Genomic DNA, 27,678 nt, shown 5'->3' on the forward strand with positions numbered 1-27,678 from the left:
CATGATAAACAGCGGGTTACTAGGGGCACACGCGCGCTTAGTAACCCGCTGTTTACCATGGTTACCACTCTGCTATGGTGAGTCTCCGCTCATCGTAGCAGGCTGGTAACCATGATAAACAGCGGATTACTAGGGACACACGCGCACTTAGTAAACCGCTGTTTACCATGGTTACCACTCTGCTACGATGAGAAGTAACCTCCCGCTCACTGTAGCAGAGTGGTAACGATGATAAACAGCGGGTTACTAAGTGCGCGTGTGCCCCTAGTACCCTAGTAACCCGCTGTTTATCATGGTTACCAGCCTGATCGCTGGTCCTGCTGGTCACACACAGTGATGTGTGCTAACCAGCGGGATTTCAACGATCAAAAAAAGGTCCAGACCTTTCCGACACGAGCAGCGATCTCCCAGCAGGGGCCTGGTCGCTGCTACGTGTCACACTTAACGAGATCGCTACTGAGGTCACTATTGCGTCACAAAACTTGTGACTCAGCAGCGATTTCGCTAGCGATCTCGCTATGTGAGACGGGGGCTTCAGACTGAGGTGCAGGCAGGGGGCAGAGGCTCTGAATGAGCTCTGCTCCACAGGCACGCCTAGTACAGAGGCCGGAGCCTGAAAGGAGAGAAGAGAGAAGAGGAGAGGGAGCAGAAAGGCTCCAGGACCGAGGAGAGAAGGGACCCCAGGGGTACGAGCCGTGCAGCAAGCCACCCGTATGCCCGCCGCTACTAGGAGGTAGGGGGGTCAGGCCAGAGAAGGGGAACCGGGTCCCCCAACCAGCAGAGACTACAGGGCTCAACTGGGAACCGGAGGCTGCAGCACTTCACGTACAGCAGACCGCCCACACCAGCCACCAGGAAGATAGCCACATAGAGCCAGGAGACGGAACACACGTCGCCCGCCAAGGCTCGAGGGTACCGGATAGAGGTGATACTAGGTGTGAGGTACAAGGAGAGAGGCCAGAGAGGACACACAGAAGGGGGTCCAGATAAGTACTCTGGAGCTACCTGGGAGTCGACTGAGCCCCTCACTCAGTAAACACAGGACGACGCTGGAAGTTATAAACCTGCAGTAATAACTTGGAGTGAAAGAACTGTGAGTAAAGACCCTGAGACTGCATTGCAAAGACTCCGCGTTGTCATTACTGATTCCCTGCACTATCACCACCATCATCCTTTCACGCTGCCCTGAAGCTACGCTCCTCCTGTGAGGAGTTACATCACCTTGCTGCACACACCACCAGCTTCAGCTGTCTGCTCCGCAGCGGCGGTTACCAATAACCGCATCCCACAGGTGGCGTAGTCGGACATTATATAATCTATACACATAGACTACCCTGGTTTGACCGCCCTGGGTCACGGACCGGGTCACTGCCACGGTGACTACAACTCCCAGCATCTACTGTCCCGGGTGCCCCACGGCCCAGGGGGCACGTCATATCAACCAAGGAGGACACTCAAATTTTAATCTTTCTCTTCGCATAGGTATAACGCCCGCTGCAGTGTCCGTCGGCTTTCACCAGCACTTAGTGCTCTGAACTCCCTTTTTTCATAACTTCTTCATTCAATATTCAATATGGGCGCATTATATCATTTTGCAACATTTATGTTTTTATTAAACACAGGTATCTGGGATGTATGATCACTTCCGTACCACCATATGGTTTCTGTCAATTTCTCTCATGGGTCTCCATGTTTTTGTCGCATTCCAATGTAATTCGTGTTCTATATTCATTAACTGGGCATGTCTCTCTAGACTGTCTCTCTAGACTGTCTCTCTAGTCTGTCTCTCTAGATTGTCTCTCTAGTCTGTCTCTCTAGATTGTCTCTCTAGTCTGTCTCTCTAGATTGTCTCTCTAGTCTGTCTCTCTAGTCTGTCTCTCTAGATTGTCTCTCTAGATTGTCTCTCTAGACTGTCTCTCATTTTTCCGTACTTGTCTTATTAATTAATGTAAATCTGATCTTTCATGAATGCGCACTCTCCCCACCACACACAGAGTTCGAATCTCTGCATTTTATTTAGTTTATTTTCATCACTTTCAATTCTGACATTTTTTTTTAAATTTAATATTATGTTACAACAATCGATACAAACGGTCCAGACAACATGTGTTACACCGTTATCATTTCTGAAATGTTTTTGTGGCGACGTGTGATTTGTAACCTCTGACCTCGGGTGAGATGTCACTCCATGCTCATATTATCTTCCTCACCCCTTTTTGTTACGCGCCTTTTTTCTATTTTTTTCCTAATGTTGTGTCTATTATCACCGGCTTCTGCTGATTGTATTTCTATCGTGGTCGTCCTGAAGAAGAAATTTATATACTTCGAAACGCGTTGACGAATAAACCACTTCTACTCGGATTGGCATCCTTATCCTCTCACACAACAGCGCAGAATTAACCCATTTGTTCCTCCATTATCTGGACTTTCATCTCTTCCTGGGTCTGCAGAAGCCTTCAGCATTGTCAGTGGTTGTGTGCACAGGACCAGGTGAGCACACTTGTGCAATTCTTTCACCATTGTTACCCAGATAAGACCCTATTTGCACTTTGTCTCCCTCCCGTCTTTCTCTCCTTCAGATGCTTTTCTACATATAGTGAAACTTTTTCAAATTTGTTCCTCTATATTTGCATTTTTGGACCTGGGCTCATTATGTCTGTATCATCTGTACAGGTATCCTCATTTCCTTCTCTGACTCGGATAACGAGAGGTTAATATTAATTGTAAGATACATGAATACTGCGGATATCTCCTCCCCTCCTGTCAGTCATGTAGGAGCCACCTCCCTCACCCCTGACAGGTATAACCGGCTCTAACCATTGTCCTGAGAGGGGGGCGGCTTCATAAATCACTACACTGGGATCTGTGTTCATATAGTAATGGGTGGGGGATAAGTGGTCCTCCCCAAGGATATATAAGCAAGTACCTGCACTTTTTAGGTTCAGTCTTCAGAGCTTGCACTCAAGATGAATCCAGAAGATGTGGTTGGTGGAATTGGAGCAGAAAAGCCGGCCGATGCAGAAGTACAAGATGTCTGTAAAAAGGTGAGGAACATCATGGCATATTATCAGCTTCTTCTAAATTTGGGGTAGAAGCTCCATAAAGGGAGACTGTCAGTAGGTTGGCTCCTGCACAACTTCTGACATCCCTGGATTGGAGACCTATAAAGGTTTCTATACTATTTTAGCAGCTGCATTAATGATGTTTTATTCTTGTGGTCTCCTCTCCCTAAAGTTCTCTCGGCTCCACATCTTCTCCCTCTTAAGTGACTCCTGTATCCGGCTCCGGGTCGGACCCTCCAGCCATCACTGAAGTTGAGATGGAGGATTGTGGAGCCGTTAATGCACCTCAGACTTAGGCCCCATTCACACGTCCGTGTTTCCGGCACATGTGGCGTCCGTCTTCATACGTACCGGAGACACTTACACGCGCACGGCCGTCAGCAGAGATGACAATACATGCATACATACATACATACATACATGTGCTGTCCGTGTGACACGTACTGGAATAAAATGCAGGATGGATATTACAGATTTAAGCTGCGTAAAGATAGAGATATGGGGTAGATAGATAGATATCCTTGAGATATATAATTAGTGTCTTGCATGTGGCATCTGTATTTTACTGTATATGTATTAAGCTAATAAATGAGAAACTATGTGGGGTCCCCCCTATTTTTGATAACCAGCCCAGGTAAAGCAGACAGCTGGGGGCTGATATTATCAGGCTGGGAAGGTCCCTGGTTATTGAGCCCTTCCCTGCCTAAAAATACCGGCCTGCAGCCGTCCAAGAATTGGTGCATGACATTAGATGTACCAATTCTGGAGTTTGTGGTTCACTCTTCCCAACTGCCCTGGTGCGGTGGCAAACGGGGTAATGGTAGTTGGGGTTGATGTCAGCTGTGACTATCCGACACCCCCATTACTAGTCCAGTAATACAAAAACACTCAAAAAAATACTTAATTTAAATAAACACTCCCAACCACTTTATTAAAAAAAAAAAGTTTTCACGCAGGTCCAACGTAGTGTACCGCATCTGACGTAGTCCAAGCCAATCCAGCGAGGTCTTCTGAATCCTCTGTGCAGACTATGGAGTCTTGTACTGATGCTCCACAGTCGTCACACTGTGCAGCAAAATTGCAATAATCAGAGAAGATTGTTATTGTGCAGGACCCTGGTGTGGACCCTGCAGAAAACAGAAACACAGTATTTTTGCACTGTGTGAACACGGCCTTACAGACACTGAAAAGTCAGATGTCATATAGTGAAGTTACATAATGATGAGAAAGTTCTGGCGGCTCTGACCATGAGTGAGGAACAAAAAATAATCCACAACTAGAGATGAGCCGGACGCACAGATGACGTCCCTCCAGCTCTGACTAATCTAAAGCCGCCGGGGACACCGGAAGGTGAGAGATTCACGGTCTCCCATCAAGCTGCCAGGTAGCACTGACCAGAGACCCGGGAATCCATCCGCTCATCTCTAGTCCCGCTGTCCCGCATTCCGCCAACAGTCTTTGGTTTCTCCACAATCAGATCATATTTGATTTGCAACTAATAAGTTTAGTGACAAATAAAGTGAATTGGAGCAAATCTACCGACTTGTAGATTTATCAGATCCGCTCCTGTCTACTATCAGACATCCGGCGACCTGTGAATAGTTCACACCAGTCCAGTCCGTGTGTCGGGCGTCGTTCACACTGCATGCACCGGATCCGTGTGTCGGGCGTCGTTCACACTGCATGCTCTGGATCCATGTGTCGGGCGTCGTTCACACTGCATGCACTGGATCCGTGTGTCGGGCGTCGTTCACACTGCATGCTCTGGATCCGTGTGTCGGGCGTCGTTCACACTGCATGTTCTGGATCCGTGTGTCGGGTGTCGTTCACACTGAATGCTCTGGATCTGTGTGTTGGGTGTCGTTCACACTGAATGCTCTGGATCCGTGCGTCGGGCGTCGTTCACATTGCATGTTCTGGATCCGTGTGTCGGGCGTCGTTCACACTGCATGTTCTGGATCCATGTGTCGGGCGTCGTTCACACTGCATGCTCTGGATCCGTGCGTCGGGCGTCGTTCACACTGTATGTTCTGGATCCGTGTGTTGGGCGTCGTTCACACTGCATGCTCTGGATCCGTGTGTCGGGCGTCGTTCACACTGCATGCTCTGGATCCATGTGTCGGGAGTCGTTCACACTGCATGCACTGGATCCGTGTGTCGGGCGTCGTTCACACTGCATGCACTGGATCCGTGTGTCGGGCGTCGTTCACACTGCATGCTCTGGATCCGTGTGTCGGGCGTCGTTCACACTGCATGCACTGGATCCGTGTGTCGGGCGTCGTTCACACTGCATGCACTGGATCCGTGTGTTGGGCGTCGTTCACACTGCATGCACTGGATCCGTGTGTCGGGCGTCGTTCACACTGCATGCTCTGGATCCGTGTGTCGGGCGTCGTTCACACTGCATGCACTGGATCCGTGTGTTGGGCGTCGTTCACACTGCATGCACTGGATCCGTGTGTCGGGCGTCGTTCACACTGCATGCTCTGGATCCGTGTGTCGGGCGTCGTTCACACTGCATGCACTGGATCCGTGTGTCGGGCGTCGTTCACACTGCATGCAACGGATCCGTGTGTCGGGCGTCGTTCACACTGCATGTTCTGGATCCGTGTGTCGGGTGTCGTTCACACTGCATGCACTGGATCTGTTTGTCAAGCGTCGTTCACACTGCATGCTCTGAATCCGTGTGTCGGGCGTCGTTCACACTGCATGCTCTGGATCCGTGTGTCGGGCGTCGTTCACACTGCATGCTCTGGATCCGTGTGTCGGGCGTCGTTCACACTGCATGCACTGGATCCGTGTGTCGGGCGTCGTTCACACTGCATGCACTGGATCCGTGTGTTGGGCGTCGTTCACACTGCATGCACTGGATCCGTGTGTCGGGCGTCGTTCACACTGCATGCTCTGGATCCGTGTGTCGGGCGTCGTTCACACTGCATGCACTGGATCCGTGTGTTGGGCGTCGTTCACACTGCATGCACTGGATCCGTGTGTCGGGCGTCGTTCACACTGCATGCTCTGGATCCGTGTGTCGGGCGTCGTTCACACTGCATGCACTGGATCCGTGTGTCGGGCGTCGTTCACACTGCATGCAACGGATCCGTGTGTCGGGCGTCGTTCACACTGCATGTTCTGGATCCGTGTGTCGGGTGTCGTTCACACTGCATGCACTGGATCTGTTTGTCAAGCGTCGTTCACACTGCATGCTCTGGATCCGTGTGTCGGGCGTCGTTCACACTGCATGCTCTGGATCTGTGTGTCGGGCGTCGTTCACACTGCATGCTCTGGATCCGTGTGTCGGGCGTCGTTCACACTGCATGCTCTGGATCCGTGTGTCGGGCATCGTTCACACTGCATGCTCTGGATCCGTGTGTCGGGCGTCGTTCACACTGCATGCACTGGATCCGTGTGTCGGGCGTCGTTCACACTGCATGCTCTGGATCCGTGTGTCGGGCGTCGTTCACACTGCATGCTCTGGATCCGTGTGTCGGGCGTCGTTCACACTGCATGCTCTGGATCCGTGTGTCGGGCGTCGTTCACACTGCATGTACTGGATCCGTGTGTCGGGCGTCGTTCACACTGCTGATGTGGTTACATAGACACTAACAAGAATTTCTGTTAATTTTCTTTCAGGTAAAACCTCAGTTTATAAAACAATCCGGGAAAAATGCCGACACGTTTCAACTTTTGTCTTATAAAACTCAAGTTGTGTCCGGAAAAAACTACTTTGTGAAAGTAAGTGACCTAAAAATCCGGGTCCTGGGGGCCACAACCAGAGAGTCCGCGTGATCCTGGGGGCCACAACCAGAGAGTCCGCGTGATCCTGGGGGGCCACAACCAGAGAGTCCGCGTGATCCTGGGGGGCCACAACCAGAGAGTCCGCGTGATCCTGGGGGGCCGGGGGGGGGGAATAAGTGTCCAGCAGAGGGCGCTGTGTGATAATAGAGAAATCTGGTAAATCAAAGATCAGATTAGATAATGTCTCAGCATTCAGACACATGGGGTCACATTGATCACATTATGGGATGTCAGGACAGACGTGGGGTCATACACTACTGATCACATTATGGGATGTCAGGATACATACAGACACGTGGGGTCATACACTGATCACATTATGGGATGTCAGGATACATAAAGACACGTGGGGTCACACTGATCACATTATGGGATGTCAGGATACATAAAGACACGTGGGGTCACACTCATCACATTATGGGATGTAAGGACACATACAGACACGTGGGGTCATACACTGATCACATTATGGGATGTCAGGATACATACAGACACGTTGGGTCATACACTGATCACATTATGGGATGTCAGGACACATACAGACACGTTGGGTCATACACTGATCACATTATGGGATGTCAGGATACATACAGACACGTGGGGTCACACTGATCACATTATGGGATGTCAGGATACATACAGACACATGGGGTCACACTGATCACATTATGGGATGTCAGGATACATACAGACACATGGGGTCACACTGATCACATTATGGGATGTCAGGATACATACAGACACGTGGGGTCACACTGATCATATTATGGGATGTCAGGATACATACAGACACGTGGGGTCACACTGATCACATTATGGGATGTCAGGACACATACAGACACGTTGGGTCATACACTGATCACATTATGGGATGTCAGGACTCATACAGACACCTGGGGTCACACTGATCACATTATGGGATGTCGGGATACATACAGACATGTGGGGTCACACTGATCACATTATGGGATGTCAGGACACAAAGACACGTGGGGTCATACACTGATCACATTATGGGATGTCAGGATACATACAGACACGTGGGGTCATCCTGATGACATTATGGGATGCCAGGATACATACAGACACGTGGGGTCACACTGATCACATTATGGGATGTCAGGATACATACAGACACGTGGGGTCACACTGATCACATTATGGGATGTCAGGATACATACAGACACGTGGGGTCACACTGATCACATTATGGGATGTCAGGATACATACAGACACGTGGGGTCACACTGATCACATTATGGGATGTCAGGATACATACAGACACGTGGGGTCACACTGATCACATTATGGGATGTCAGGACACATACAGACACGTGGGGTCACACTGATCACATTATGGGATGTCAGGACACACACAGACACGTGGGGTCACACTGATCACATTATGGGATGTCAGGACACATACAGACACGTGGGGTCACACTGATCACATTATGGGATGTCAGGATACATACAGACACGTGGGGTCACACTGATCACATTATGGGATGTCAGGATACATACAGACACGTGGGGTCACACTGATCACATTATGGGATGTCAGGACACATACAGACACGTGGGGTCACACTGATCATATTATGGGATGTCAGGATACATACAGACACGTGGGGTCACACTGATCACATTATGGGATGTCAGGATACATACAGACACGTGGGGTCACACTGATCACATTATGGGATGTCAGGATACATACAGACACGTGGGGTCACACTGATCACATTATGGGATGTCAGGCTACATACAGACACGTGGGGTCACACTGATCACATTATGGGATGTCAGGATACATACAGACACGTGGGGTCATACACTGATCACATTATGGGATGTCAGGACACATACAGACACGTGGGGTCACACTGATCACATTATGGGATGTCAGGACACATACAGACACGTGCGGTCACACTGATCACATTATGGGATGTCAGGACACATACAGACACGTGGGGTCACACTGATCACATTATGGGATGTCAGGACACATACAGACACGTGGGGTCACACTGATCACATTATGGGATGTCAGGACACATACAGACACGTGGGGTCATACACTGATCACATTATGGGATGTCAGGATACATACAGACACATAGGGTCATACACTGATCACATTATGGGATGTCAGGACACATACAGACACGTGGGGTCACACTGATCACATTATGGGATGTCAGGACACAAAGACACGTGGGGTCATACACTGATCACATTATGGGATGTCAGGATACATACAGACACGTGGGGTCATCCTGATGACATTATGGGATGCCAGGATACATACAGACACGTGGGGTCACACTGATCACATTATGGGATGTCAGGATACATACAGACACGTGGGGTCACACTGATCACATTATGGGATGTCAGGACACATACAGACACGTGGGGTCACACTGATCACATTATGGGATGTCAGGACACACACAGACACGTGGGGTCATACACTGATCACATTATGGGATGTCAGGACACATACAGACACGTGGGGTCATACACTGATCACATTATGGGATGTCAGGATACATACAGACACATAGGGTCATACACTGATCACATTATGGGATGTCAGGACACATACAGACACGTGGGGTCACACTGATCACATTATGGGATGTCAGGATACATACAGACACGTGGGGTCACACTGATCACATTATGGGATGTCAGGACACAAAGACACGTGGGGTCATACACTGATCACATTATGGGATGTCAGGATACATACAGACACGTGGGGTCATCCTGATGACATTATGGGATGCCAGGATACATACAGACACGTGGGGTCACACTGATCACATTATGGGATGTCAGGATACATACAGACACGTGGGGTCACACTGATCACATTATGGGATGTCAGGACACATACAGACACGTGGGGTCACACTGATCACATTATGGGATGTCAGGATACATACAGACACGTGGGGTCACACTGATCATATTATGGGATGTCAGGATACATACAGACACGTGGGGTCACACTGATCACATTATGGGATGTCAGGACACATACAGACACGTTGGGTCATACACTGATCACATTATGGGATGTCAGGACTCATACAGACACCTGGGGTCACACTGATCACATTATGGGATGTCGGGATACATACAGACATGTGGGGTCACACTGATCACATTATGGGATGTCAGGACACAAAGACACGTGGGGTCATACACTGATCACATTATGGGATGTCAGGATACATACAGACACGTGGGGTCATCCTGATGACATTATGGGATGCCAGGATACATACAGACACGTGGGGTCACACTGATCACATTATGGGATGTCAGGATACATACAGACACGTGGGGTCACACTGATCACATTATGGGATGTCAGGATACATACAGACACGTGGGGTCACACTGATCACATTATGGGATGTCAGGATACATACAGACACGTGGGGTCACACTGATCACATTATGGGATGTCAGGATACATACAGACACGTGGGGTCACACTGATCACATTATGGGATGTCAGGACACATACAGACACGTGGGGTCACACTGATCACATTATGGGATGTCAGGACACACACAGACACGTGGGGTCACACTGATCACATTATGGGATGTCAGGACACATACAGACACGTGGGGTCACACTGATCACATTATGGGATGTCAGGATACATACAGACACGTGGGGTCACACTGATCACATTATGGGATGTCAGGATACATACAGACACGTGGGGTCACACTGATCACATTATGGGATGTCAGGACACATACAGACACGTGGGGTCACACTGATCATATTATGGGATGTCAGGATACATACAGACACGTGGGGTCACACTGATCACATTATGGGATGTCAGGATACATACAGACACGTGGGGTCACACTGATCACATTATGGGATGTCAGGATACATACAGACACGTGGGGTCACACTGATCACATTATGGGATGTCAGGCTACATACAGACACGTGGGGTCACACTGATCACATTATGGGATGTCAGGATACATACAGACACGTGGGGTCATACACTGATCACATTATGGGATGTCAGGACACATACAGACACGTGGGGTCACACTGATCACATTATGGGATGTCAGGACACATACAGACACGTGCGGTCACACTGATCACATTATGGGATGTCAGGACACATACAGACACGTGGGGTCACACTGATCACATTATGGGATGTCAGGACACATACAGACACGTGGGGTCACACTGATCACATTATGGGATGTCAGGACACATACAGACACGTGGGGTCATACACTGATCACATTATGGGATGTCAGGATACATACAGACACATAGGGTCATACACTGATCACATTATGGGATGTCAGGACACATACAGACACGTGGGGTCACACTGATCACATTATGGGATGTCAGGACACAAAGACACGTGGGGTCATACACTGATCACATTATGGGATGTCAGGATACATACAGACACGTGGGGTCATCCTGATGACATTATGGGATGCCAGGATACATACAGACACGTGGGGTCACACTGATCACATTATGGGATGTCAGGATACATACAGACACGTGGGGTCACACTGATCACATTATGGGATGTCAGGACACATACAGACACGTGGGGTCACACTGATCACATTATGGGATGTCAGGACACACACAGACACGTGGGGTCATACACTGATCACATTATGGGATGTCAGGACACATACAGACACGTGGGGTCATACACTGATCACATTATGGGATGTCAGGATACATACAGACACATAGGGTCATACACTGATCACATTATGGGATGTCAGGACACATACAGACACGTGGGGTCACACTGATCACATTATGGGATGTCAGGATACATACAGACACGTGGGGTCACACTGATCACATTATGGGATGTCAGGACACAAAGACACGTGGGGTCATACACTGATCACATTATGGGATGTCAGGATACATACAGACACGTGGGGTCATCCTGATGACATTATGGGATGCCAGGATACATACAGACACGTGGGGTCACACTGATCACATTATGGGATGTCAGGATACATACAGACACGTGGGGTCACACTGATCACATTATGGGATGTCAGGACACATACAGACACGTGGGGTCACACTGATCACATTATGGGATGTCAGGATACATACAGACACGTGGGGTCACACTGATCATATTATGGGATGTCAGGATACATACAGACACGTGGGGTCACACTGATCACATTATGGGATGTCAGGACACATACAGACACGTGGGGTCACACTGATCATATTATGGGATGTCAGGATACATACAGACACGTGGGGTCACACTGATCACATTATGGGATGTCAGGATACATACAGACACGTGGGGTCACACTGATCACATTATGGGATGTCAGGATACATACAGACACGTGGGGTCACACTGATCACATTATGGGATGTCAGGCTACATACAGACACGTGGGGTCACACTGATCACATTATGGGATGTCAGGATACATACAGACACGTGGGGTCATACACTGATCACATTATGGGATGTCAGGACACATACAGACACGTGGGGTCACACTGATCACATTATGGGATGTCAGGACACATACAGACACGTGGGGTCACACTGATCACATTATGGGATGTCAGGACACATACAGACACGTGGGGTCACACTGATCACATTATGGGATGTCAGGACACATACAGACACGTGGGGTCACACTGATCACATTATGGGATGTCAGGACACATACAGACACGTGGGGTCACACTGATCACATTATGGGATGTCAGGACACATACAGACACGTGGGGTCACACTGATCACATTATGGGATGTCAGGATACATACAGACACGTGGGGTCACACTGATCACATTATGGGATGTCAGGATACATACAGACACGTGGGGTCACACTGATCACATTATGGGATGTCAGGACACATACAGACACGTGGGGTCATACACTGATCACATTATGGGATGTCAGGACACACACAGACACGTGGGGTCACACTGATCACATTATGGGATGTCAGGACACACACAGACACGTGGGGTCACACTGATCACATTATGGGATGTCAGGACACATACAGACACGTGGGGTCACACTGATCACATTATGGGATGTCAGGATACATACAGACACGTGGGGTCACACTGATCATATTATGGGATGTCAGGATACATACAGACACGTGGGGTCACACTGATCACATTATGGGATGTCAGGACACATACAGACACGTGGGGTCACACTGATCATATTATGGGATGTCAGGATACATACAGACACGTGGGGTCACACTGATCACATTATGGGATGTCAGGATACATACAGACACGTGGGGTCACACTGATCACATTATGGGATGTCAGGACACACACAGACACGTGGGGTCACACTGATCACATTATGGGATGTCAGGATACATACAGACACGTGGGGTCACACTGATCACATTATGGGATGTCAGGACACATACAGACACGTGGGGTCACACTGATCATATTATGGGATGTCAGGATACATACAGACACGTGGGGTCACACTGATCACATTATGGGATGTCAGGACACATACAGACACGTGGGGTCACACTGATCACATTATGGGATGTCAGGATACATACAGACACGTGGGGTCACACTGATCACATTATGGGATGTCAGGACACATACAGACACGTGGGGTCACACTGATCATATTATGGGATGTCAGGATACATACAGACACGTGGGGTCACACTGATCACATTATGGGATGTCAGGACACATACAGACACGTGGGGTCACACTGATCACATTATGGGATGTCAGGATACATACAGACACGTGGGGTCACACTGATCACATTATGGGATGTCAGGATACATACAGACACGTGGGGTCATACACTGATCACATTATGGGATGTCAGGATACATACAGACACGTGGGGTCATCCTGATGACATTATGGGATGTCAGGATACATACAGACACGTGGGGTCACACTGATCACATTATGGGATGTCAGGATACATACAGACACGTGGGGTCACACTGATCACATTATGGGATGTCAGGACACATACAGACACGTGGGGTCACACTGATCACATTATGGGATGTCAGGCTACATACAGACACGTGGGGTCACACTGATCACATTATGGGATGTCAGGACACATACAGACATGTGGGGTCACACTGATCACATTATGGGATGTCAGGATACATACAGACACGTGGGGTCACACTGATCACATTATGGGATGTCAGGATACATACAGACACGTGGGGTCACACTGATCACATTATGGGATGTCAGGACACATACAGACACTTGGGGTCACAATGATCACATTATGGGATGTCAGGATACATACAGACACGTGGGGTCACACTGATCACATTATGGAATGTCAGGATACATACAGACACGTGAGGTCACACTGATCACATTATGGAATGTCAGGATACATACAGACACGTGGGGTCACACTGATCACATTATGGGATGTCAGGACACATACAGACACGTGAGGTCATACACTGATCACATTATGGGATGTCAGGATACATATAGACACGTGGGATCACACTAATCATATTATGGGATGTCAGGACACATACAGACACGTGAGGTCACACACTGATCACATTATGGGATGTCAGGATACATACAGACACGTGGGGTCACACTGATCACATTATGGGATGTCAGGATACATACAGACACGTGGGGTCATACACTGATCACATTATGGGATGTCAGGATACACACAGACATGTGGGGTCACACTGATCACATTATGGGATGTCAGGATACATACAGACACGTGGGGTCACAGTGATCACATTATGGGATGTCAGGATACATACAGACACGTGGGGTCATACACTGATCACATTATGGGATGTCAGGATACACACAGACATGTGGGGTCACACTGATCACATTATGGGATGTCAGGACACATATAGACACGTGGGGTCGCAGTGATCACATTATGGGATGTCAGGATACATACAGACACGTGGGGTCATACACTGATCATATTATGGGATGTCAGGATACACACAGACATGTGTGGTCACACTGATCACATTATGGGATGTCAGGATACATACAGACACGTGTGGTCACACTGATCACATTATGGGATGTCAGGATACATACAGACACGTGGGGTCACACTGATCACATTATGGGATGTCAGGATACATACAGACACGTGGGTCATACACTAATGATCACATTATGGGATGTCAGGACACATACAGACACGTGGGGTCACATTGATCACATTATGGGATGTCAGGACACATACAGACACGTCGGGTCACACTGATCACATTATGGGATGTCAGGATACATACAGAAACGTGTGGTCACACTGATCACATTATGGGATGTCAGGATACATACAGACACGTGGGTCATACACTAATGATCACATTATGGGATGTCAGGACACATACAGACACGTCGGGTCACACTGATCACATTATGGGATGTCAGGACACATACAGACACGTGGGGTCGCACTGATCACATTATGGGATGTCAGGATACATACAGACACGTGGGGTCATACACTACTGATCACATTATGGGATGTCAGGATACATACAGACACGTGGGGTCATACACTACTGATCACATTATGGGATGTCAGGATACATACAGACACGAGGGGTCACACTGATCACATTATGGGATGTCAGGATACATACAGACACGTGGATTCATAGACTGATCACATTATGGGATGTCAGGATACATACAGAAACGTGGGGTCACACTGATCACATTATGGGATGTCAGGACACATACAGACACGTGGGGTCACACTGATCACATTATGGGATGTCAGGACACATACAGACACGTGGGGTCACACTGATCACATTATGGGATGTCAGGACACATACAGACACGTGGGGTCATACACTGATCACATTATGGGATGTCAGGATACATACAGACACGTGGGGTCACACTGATCACATTATGGGATGTCAGGATACATACAGACACGTGGGGTCATAGACTGATCACATTATGGGATGTCAGGATACATACAGACACGTGGGGTCACACTGATCACATTATGGGATGTCAGGACACATACAGACACGTGGGGTCACACTGATCACATTATGGGATGTCAGGACACATACAGACACGTGGGGTCACACTGATCACATTATGGGATGTCAGGATACATACAGACATGTGGGGTCACACTGATCACATTATGGGATGTCAGGACACATACAGACACGTGGGGTCACACTGATCACATTATGGGATGTCAGGATACATACAGAGACGTGGGGTCACACTGATCACATTATGGGATGTCAGGACACATACAGACACGTGGGATCACACTGATCACATTATGGGATGTCAGGATACATACAGACACGTGGGGTCATACACTGATCACATTATGGGATGTCAGGATACACACAGACATGTGGGGTCACACTGATCACATTATGGGATGTCAGGATACATACAGACACGTGGGGTCACACTGATCACATTATGGGATGTCAGGACACATACAGACATGTGTGGTCACACTGATCACATTATGGGATGTCAGGACACATACAGACACGTGGGGCCATACACTGATCACATTATGGGATGTCAGGACACATACAGACACGTGGGGTCACACTGATCACATTATGGGATGTCAGGATACATACAGACACGTGTGGTCACACTGATCACATTATGGGATGTCAGGATACATACAGACACGTGTGGTCACACTGATCACATTATGGGATGTCAGGATACACACAGACATGTGTGGTCACACTGATCACATTATGGGATGTCAGGATACATACAGACACGTGGGGTCACACTGATCACATTATGGGATGTCAGGATACATACAGACACGTGTGGTCACACTGATCACATTATGGGATGTCAGGATACATACAGACACGTGGGGTCACACTGATCACATTATGGGATGTCAGGATACATACAGACACGTGGGTCATACACTAATGATCACATTATGGGATGTCAGGATACATATAGACACGTGGGGTCACACTGATCACATTATGGGATGTCAGGACACATACAGACACGTGGGGTCATACACTGATCACATTATGGGATGTCAGGATACATACAGACACGTGGGGTCACACTGATCACATTATGGGATGTCAGGATACATACAGACACGTGGGGTCACACTGATCACATTATGGGATGTCAGGATACATACAGACAAGTGGGGTCACACACTGATCACATTATGGGATGTCAGGATACATACAGACACGTGGGATCATACACTGATCACATTATGGGATGTCAGGATACATACAGACACGTGGGGTCACACTGATCACATTATGGGATGTCAGGATACATACAGACACGTGGGGTCATAGACTGATCACATTATGGGATATCAGGATACATACAGACACGTGGGGTCACACTGATCACATTATGGGATGTCAGGACACATACAGACACGTGGGGTCACACTGATCACATTATGGGATGTCAGGACACATACAGACACGTGGGGTCACACTGATCACATTATGGGATGTCAGGACACATACAGACACGTGGGGTCACACTGATCACATTATGGGATGTCAGGACACATACAGACACGTGGGGTCACACTGATCACATTATGGGATGTCAGGACACATACAGACACGTGGGGTCACACTGATCACATTATGGGATGTCAGGATACATACAGACATGTGGGGTCACACTGATCACATTATGGGATGTCAGGACACATACAGACACGTGGGGTCACACTGATCACATTATGGGATGTTAGGATACATACAGAGACGTGGGGTCACACTGATCACATTATGGGATGTCAGGACACATACAGACACGTGGGATCACACTGATCACATTATGGGATGTCAGGACACATACAGACACGTGGGTCACACTGATCACATTATGGGATGTCAGGACACATACAGACACGTGGGGTCACACTGATCACATTATGGGATGTCAGGATACATACAGACATGTGGGGTCACACTGATCACATTATGGGATGTCAGGACACATACAGACACGTGGGGTCACACTGATCACATTATGGGATGTGAGGATACATACAGACACGTGGGGTCACACTGATCACATTATGGGATGTCAGGATACATACAGACACGTGGGGTCATACACTGATCACATTATGGGATGTCAGGATACATACAGACACGTGGGGTCATACACTGATCACATTATGGGATGTCAGGATACATATAGACACGTGGGGTCACACTGATCACATTATGGGATGTCAGGACACATACAGACATGTGGGGTCACACTGATCACATTATGGGATGTCAGGATACATACAGACACGTGGGGTCATACACTGATCACATTATGGGATGTGAGGATACATACAGACACGTGGGGTCACACTGATCACATTATGGGATGTCAGGATACATACAGACACGTGGGGTCACACTGATCATATTATGGGATGTCAGGATACATACAGACACGTGGGGTCACACTGATCACATTATGGGATGTCAGGATACATACAGACACGTGGGGTCAAACTGATCACATTATGGGATGTCAGGATACATACAGACACGTGAGGTCACACTGATCACATTATGGGATGTCAGGATACATACAGACACGTGGGGTCACACTGATCACATTATGGGATGTCAGGACACATACAGACACATGGGGTCACACTGATCACATTATGGGATGTCAGGATACATACAGACATGTGGGGTCACACTGATCACATTATGGGATGTCAGGATACATACAGACAAGTGGGGTCATACACTGATCACATTATGGGATGTCAGGATACATACAGACACGTGGGGTCATACTGATCACATTATGGGATGTCAGGATACATACAGACACGTGGGGTCATACACTGATCACATTATGGGATGTCAGGATACATACAGACAAGTGGGGTAACACTGATCACATTATGGGATGTCAGGATACATACAGACACGTGAGGTCACACTGATCACATTATGGGATGTCAGGATACATACAGACAAGTGGGGTAACACTGATCACATTATGGGATGTCAGGACACATACAGACACGTGGGGTAACACTGATCACATTATGGGATGTCAGGATACATACAGACACGTGGGGTCACACTGATGACATTATGGGATGTCAGGATACATACAGACACGTGGGGTCACACTGATCACATTATGGGATGTCAGGATACATACAGACACGTGGGGTCATACACTGATCACATTATGGGATGTCAGGATACATACAGACACGTGGGGTCACACTGATCACATTATGGGATGTCAGGACACATACAGACAAGTGGGGTAACACTGATCACATTATGGGATGTCAGGACACATACAGACAAGTGGGGTCATACACTGATCACATTATGGGATGTCAGGATACATACAGACACGTGGGGTCACACTGATCACATTATGAGATGTCAGGATACATATAGACACGTGGGATCACACTAATCATATTATGGGATGTCAGGATACATACAGACACGTGGGGTCATACACTGATCATATTATGGGATGTCAGGATACATACAGACACGTGTGGTCACACTGATCACATTATGGGATGTCAGGATACATACAGACACGTGTGGTCACACTGATCACATTATGGGATGTCAGGATACATACAGACACGTGGGTCATACACTAATGATCACATTATGGGATGTCAGGATACATATAGACACGTGGGGTCACACTGATCACATTATGGGATGTCAGGACACATACAGACACGTGGGGTCGCACTGATCACATTATGGGATGTCAGGACACATACAGACACGTGGGATCACACTGATCACATTATGGGATGTCAGGACACATACAGACACGTGGGGTCGCACTGATCACATTATGGGATGTCAGGATACATACAGACACGTGGGGTCATACACTGATCACATTATGGGATGTCAGGATACATACAGACACGTGGGGTCACACTGATCACATTATGGGATGTCAGGATACATACAGACACGTGGGGTCACACTGATCACATTATGGGATGTCAGGATACATACAGACACGTGGGGTCATACACTACTGATCACATTATGGGATGTCAGGACACATACAGACACGTGGGATCATACACTGATCACATTATGGGATGTCAGGATACATACAGACACGTGGGGTCACACTGATCACATTATGGGATGTCAGGATACATACAGACACGTGGGGTCACACTGATCACATTATGGGATGTCAGGACACATACAGACACGTGGGGTCACACTGATCACATTATGGGATATCAGGACACATACAGACACGTGGGGTCTCACTGATCACATTATGGGATGTCAGGACACATACAGACACGTGGGGTCACACTGATCACATTATGGGATGTCAGGATACATACAGACACGTGGGGTCATACACTGATCACATTATGGGATGTCAGGATACATACAGACATGTGGGGTCACACTGATCACATTATGGGATGTCAGGACACATACAGACACGTGGGGTCACACTGATCACATTATGGGATGTCAGGACACATACAGGCACGTGGGGTCACACTGATCACATTATGGGATGTCAGGACACATACAGACACGTGGGGTCACACTGATCACATTATGGGATGTCAGGATACATACAGACATGTGGGGTCACACTGATCACATTATGGGATGTCAGGACACATACAGACACGTGGGGTCACACTGATCACATTATGGGATGTCAGGATACAAACAGACACGTGGGGTCACACTGATCACATTATGGGATGTCAGGACACATACAGACACGTGGGGTCACACTGATCACATTATGGGATGTCAGGATACATACAGACATGTGGGGTCACACTGATCACATTATGGGATGTCAGGACACATACAGACACGTGGGGTCACACTGATCACATTATGGGATGTCAGGACACAAACAGACACGTGGGGTCAAACTGATCACATTATGGGATGTCAGGATACATACAGAGACGTGGGATCATACTGATCACATTATGGGATGTCAGGACACATACAGACACGTGGGATCACACTGATCACATTATGGGATGTCAGGACACATACAGACACGTGGGGTCACACTGATCACATTATGGGATGTCAGGATACATACAGACATGTGGGGTCACACTGATCACATTATGGGATGTCAGGACACATACAGACACGTGGGGTCACACTGATCACATTATGGGATGTGAGGATACATACAGACACGTGGGGTCACACTGATCACATTATGGGATGTCAGGATACATATAGACACGTGGGGTCACACTGATCACATTATGGGATGTCAGGACACATACAGACATGTGGGGTCACACTGATCACATTATGGGATGTCAGGATACATACAGACACGTGGGGTCATACACTGATCACATTATGGGATGTGAGGATACATACAGACACGTGGGGTCACACTGATCACATTATGGGATGTCAGGATACATATAGACACGTGGGGTCACACTGATCACATCATGGGATGTCAGGATACATACAGACACGTGGGGTCACACTGATCACATTATGGGATGTCAGGACACATACAGACATGTGGGGTCACACTGATCACATTATGGGATGTCAGGATACATATAGGCACGTGGGATCACACTGATCACATTATGGGATGTCAGGACACATACAGACGTGGGGTCACACTGATCACATTATGGGATGTCAGGATACATACAGACACGTGGGGTCATACACTGATCACATTATGGGATGTCAGGACACATACAGACACGTGGGGTCATAGACTGATCACATTATGGGATGTCAGGATACATACAGACACGTGGGGTCACACTGATCACATTATGGGATGTCAGGACACATACAGACACGTGGGGTCACACTGATCACATTATGGGATGTCAGGATACATACAGACACGTGGGGTCATACACTGATCACATTATGGGATGTCAGGATACATACAGACACGTGGGGTCACACTGATCACATTATGGGATGTCAGGACACATACAGACATTTGGGGTCACACTGATCACATTATGGGATGTCAGAATACATACAGACACGTGGGGTCACACTGATCACATTATGGGATGTCAGGATACATACAGACATGTGGGGTCATACACTGATCACATTATGGGATGTCAGGCTACATACAGACACGTGGGGTCATACACTGATCACATTATGGGATGTCAGGATACATACAGACACGTGGGGTCACACTGATCACATTATGGGATGTCAGGCTACATACAGACACGTGGGGTCATACACTGATCACATTATGGGATGTCAGGATACATACAGACACGTGGGGTCACACTGATCACATTATGGGATGTCAGGATACATACAGACACGTGAGGTCACACACTACTGATCACATTATGGGATGTCAGGATACATACAGACATGTGGGGTCACACTGATCACATGGGATGTCAGGATACATACAGACATGTGGGGTCACACTGATCACATTATGGGATGTCAGGACACATACAGACACGTGGGGTCATACACTGATCACATTATGGGATGTCAGGACACATACAGACATGTGGGGTCACACTGATCACATTATGGGATGTCAGGATACATACAGACATGTGGGGTCACACTGATCACATTATGGGATGTCAGGACACATACAGACACGTGGGGTCATACACTGATCACATTATGGGATGTCAGGACACATACAGACATGTGGGGTCACACTGATCACATTATGGGATGTCAGGATACATACAGACACGTGGGGTCATACACTGATCACATTATGGGATGTCAGGATACATACAGACACATGGGGTCACACTGATCACATTATGGGATGTCAGGACACATACAGACACGTTGGGTCACACTGATCACATTATGGGATGTCAGGATACATATAGACACGTGGGATCACACTGATCACATTATGGGATGTCAGGACACATACAGACATGTGGGGGTCACACTGATCACATTATGGGATGTCAGGATACATACAGACACGTGGGGTCATACACTGATCGCATTATGGGATGTCAGGATACATACAGACACGTGGGGTCACACTGATCACATTATGGGATGTCAGGACACATACAGACATGTGGGGCACACTGATCACATTATGGGATGTCAGAATACATACAGACACGTGGGGTCACACTGATCACATTATGGGATGTCAGGATACATACAGACATGTGGGGTCATACACTGATCACATTATGGGATGTCAGGCTACATACAGACACGTGGGGTCATACACTGATCACATTATGGGATGTCAGGATACATACAGACACGTGGGGTCATACACTGATCACATTATGGGATGTCAGGCTACATACAGACACGTGGGGTCATACACTGATCACATTATGGGATGTCAGGATGCATACAGACACGTGGGGTCACACTGATCACATTATGGGATGTCAGGATACATACAGACACGTGGGGTCACACTGATCACATTATTGGATGTCAGGACACATACAGACACGTGGGGTCACACTGATCACATTATGGGATGTCAGGATACATACAGACACGTGGGGTCACACTGATCACATTATGGGATGTCAGGATACATACAGACACGTGGGGTCACACTGATCACATTATGGGATGTCAGGATACATACAGACACGTGGGGTCACACACTGATCACATTATGGGATGTCAGGATACATACAGACACGTGGGGTCACACACTGATCACATTATGGGATGTCAGGATACATACAGACACGTGGGGTCACACTGATCACATTATGGGATGTCAGGATACATACAGACACGTGGGGTCACACTGATCACATTATGGGATGTCAGGATACATACAGACACGTGGGGTCACACTGATCACATTATGGGATGTCAGGATACATACAGACACGTGGGGTCACACTGATGACATTATGGGATGTCAGGATACATACAGACACGTGGGCTCATACACTGATCACATTATGGGATGTCAGGACACATACAGACACGTGGGGTCATACACTGATCACATTATGGGATGTCAGGATACATACAGACACGTCCGGTCATACACTGATCACATTATGGGATGTCAGGATACATACAGACACGTCGGGTCATACACTGATCACATTATGGGATGTCAGGATACATACAGACACGTGGGCTCATACACTGATCACATTATGGGATGTCAGGATACATACAGACACGTGGGGTCGCACTGATCACATTATGGGATGTCAGGACACATACAGACACGTGGGGTCACACTGATCACATTATGGGATGTCAGGACACATACAGACACGTGGGGTCACACTAATCACATTATGGGATGTCAGGATACATACAGACACGTGGAGTCACACTGATCACATTATGGGATGTCAAGACACATACAGACACGTGGGGTCACACTGATCACATTATGGGATGTCAGGATACATACAGACACGTGGGGTCACACACTGATCACATTATGGGATGTCAGGATACATACAGACACGTGGGATCATACACTGATCACATTATGGGATGTCAGGATACATACAGACACGTGGGGTCACACTGATCACATTATGGGATGTCAGGATACATATGTAGCACCCTGAGGATTCGGCTGCTACAGGGGTATTGCACCTCAACCCAGAGGTGTGATATTCCACTCCCGGGTAAGGATGGAGTGTGGAACTGAGCTCAGATAGCTGCATGCACTACACACATCCCATTTCCGGGGAACAGACCGATGGTACTCCCACTAGAGAAATGTGCAGGTACAACAGAGTCTGTTCCTGGCTGGAGTGGGAGGGGGGTGGAACATCCCAGTAGTGTAGGGGCAGATAGGGGGAGCAGCCTGGGTAAAGCTAGGAGCTCATTGGGTGCTGGTCACCTGAGCTCACACATAGAGGGAGTATATAAGGTGGGCACCATCTTAGATCAGGGTCAGTCTGTGAGACGTCAGTCAGTTGTCGGTCAGTCAGTCTGTCTGAGAGCCTGAGAAGCAGAGCAGAGGAGAAGGAAGAGAGACCCAGAGGCGCAGAGGGGACCCCAAGATCCCAAAATAAGGACAAAAGGGTGAAGGGTCGGCAAAAGGGTACCGGATCCCAAGCTGGCAGAGGCTACAGCACACCTTAGCCAGGAACCGGAGGTCGTGGGCAGGATCTGCCACGACCACCCACTAAATCCACCCGGAAGGCAGACCAAGAATAGGGTCAGGGAACCCAGAGACAAGGGTTTACCAACAGGAGGCCCGAGGGAGCCGGACTTAGGTGGATCCCTGGTGGGGAAGGCCGGAGAGGAGGACAAGTCAGAAAGGGAGCTCAGGACCACACTCCGGAGTTGCCTGGGAGTTGACCGAGTCCAGGACCTGGTGGACGCAGCACGGCTTGGGTGGTCACTGCTGTACACAGTGACCCGAGCAACACCAGTAAGTAAAACCCTGGAACTGCATTTTATGCCTCTGAGTCTCCTTGCTGCACCTTCACAACCACCATCCTCCACGGCTGACCCCCTGAGGCTATACCCCTCCCGTTGGGGGTTATACTACCTAAGCTGCACACACATCACCAGCCTCAGTGGACCCTGCTGCAGCGGCGGCCGTATTGACCGCAAATCAACGGGTGGCGTAGTCGACACAAAGAACTCTAATAACATCTGTAGGACTGCCACACACTGAGTTTGACACCCTGGGCACGGACCGGGTCACCGCCACTCGGAGACTACAACCCCCATCTGATCCGGCTCCGGGTATCCCCCAAACAACACTGGCCCAGGGGGCGCGTCAACTTTGGCGTAGTCGGCAGGATTACGTGCCCGCAACATCCGGGTACTGCGTGCCTGAAGAAAAGTTCACCGTTACCTCAAAAAGAAGTCTCCCGCCGGTTCCGGAGGGTCCCCGCCAACGGACCCCATCACAGGTCGTTTCCCGCCGGTTGTCCGCCATTTGCAGCTTTTTCCCGCCATCCATGGAGTTTCCCGCCACTGGGAGACGATTCCCGCCATTTCCGAAGATTTCCCGCCTTGGAAGAGCGGACGCCATTATGGGCGTGCCAGAGGGTGGCAAGAGGCCACCTCCCATCGTGGGCCAGGTCGAAGAATGGCGCCAAAAGCGGAAACCGCGCCCACCAACAGAGACTGTGATGCTGGAAGTGTCCATCAGCGTAAGAGAACTGCCCCTGGAACTGACAATCACAAAGTTGCCCCGGGACCACCCTAAATGTGGGCGGAGACAGAACAAGAGAGCAAAGATGGGTGTCGCCTGGAGCAGTCTGGAGAGAGCGCACCCGGAGACAAGACGTCTGGAAGAGAGTCCAGAGAGAGCCTACCCGGAGATGGAGGGAGAGTCAGGCAGCACCGACCCAGTGGTCAGGAGCCTGTTGCAGGTCGCCACTCCAGAAGGCCTGCTGGAGATCCTAGCACAGCTCCCCCGAGACCGGGAGTGTGCACAGACCGCGCTGGAGGGCCTCGCACGGAGGATGGCCCGGGTGCAGCGGGAGACGTTGGCGGAGTGGAGCCGAGAGATGGCCCAGCAGACCGGCACCCGTCAGCGGAGCACGCCACCCGAGACGAGGAGACAGACCGCCTCTGAGGATGGCGCAGGAGGAATGAAGGCAGGAGACGACGCCGAGAAGGGAGCTGAACGGACGGAGGCAGGTAAAGGGGACGTCTCTACCCCGAGCCGGGAAACCGCGTGCCTGCCCCAGCTCCCCGTCGCAGAGCCCGAAGTTCCCCCTGCCGTGCCCGTCGCTGCATCGTCACCGCCGCCGACTAGGCCTCAACCGGAAACCGCGGCCGCGACCCCTGTGACGTCACACGCCTCGACCTCGAGCGTGGCCAAGCCGGAAATACCATCAGCCTGGTCGCAAGGCCTAGTACCCCCGGGCGCCGCAATTTCAACAGCGCCCCCTACCTCCGCGGAGCCACCGGCCTGGTCGCAGGGCCGAATAACCCAGGGCGCCGCCGTTCTTACGGTGCCCTTTGCCTTTAAGGTGCCCCAGGCCTGGTCGCAAGGCCTGGTTAACCCGGGCGCCGCTACCATCAACGCGCCCTCAACATCTAGAGTGCCGCACCTGGGTGAAAATCTATTTGCCCAGCATACGTGCCCGGATGGGCAGCCCTTCATATGGCCCCAGGAGTACATTCAGCTGGAACTCCAGAGAGCAAGGCCCATGTGCGAGCCCCTGATTCCGGCTCCGAAGCCCGTAAAGAGGACCTCGCCCCCGCTGGATGAGGCACAGTTCGAGTGGGACCCCACTGGAGAAGACCTCATGGGGTTCACTCAGGAGACTCGGGCAGCCGCAGCGGAGCGTGCAGAGTGCTGCCGCCAGCAGCTCGAAGTCTTTGAGAGGGAGCGGAGAGAGAGGCGGGTCCGGGAACAGCAGATGCAGATAAGAAGCGCGGAGCAGAAGAGCCGGACCAGGAGGAAACCCCGTGCAGCTCATGGTCCCCGTGCCACCGGGACTGTGATAAAATTCAATATGCAGCACGGATGGGGCTTTATCAGAGACCATCAGACCCCCGGCGACGTCTTTGTAACTCGCAGAAACGTAGAAAGCCATCTGCCGGAGGGACACAGAGGTCGTGACCTGTATGTAGGGGACGAGGTCACCTTCACCCGGCACAAGTGTGCCAAAGGACCCTACGCCCTCCATGTGCATCGCCTGACTGAGGAGGAGCTGCGATGTGAGGAGGAGCAAGAGGACCCGGACGGG

General features: G+C 49.2%; 1 protein-coding gene across 1 annotated transcript in view; it reads left to right on the forward strand.

The window, feature by feature from the left end:
- Positions 1–2,791: 2,791 nt before the first annotated feature.
- Positions 2,792–27,678, forward strand: part of LOC141253118 (cystatin-A2-like) — a 100,739-nt gene continuing 75,852 nt past the window's right edge. The window contains exons 1-2 of the mRNA XM_073670873.1: positions 2,792–3,044; positions 6,696–6,797. Of these exons, the coding sequence (XP_073526974.1) occupies positions 2,967–3,044; positions 6,696–6,797 (180 nt within the window). The 5' untranslated portion in view covers positions 2,792–2,966. The remainder of the gene's footprint in view (positions 3,045–6,695; positions 6,798–27,678) is intronic.

The sequence above is a fragment of the Phyllobates terribilis genome, unplaced genomic scaffold, assembly GCF_046119375.1.
Source record: "Phyllobates terribilis strain yellow unplaced genomic scaffold, ASM4611937v1 Scaffold_2__4_contigs__length_985480577, whole genome shotgun sequence".
Classification (NCBI taxonomy): Eukaryota; Metazoa; Chordata; class Amphibia; order Anura; family Dendrobatidae; genus Phyllobates; species Phyllobates terribilis.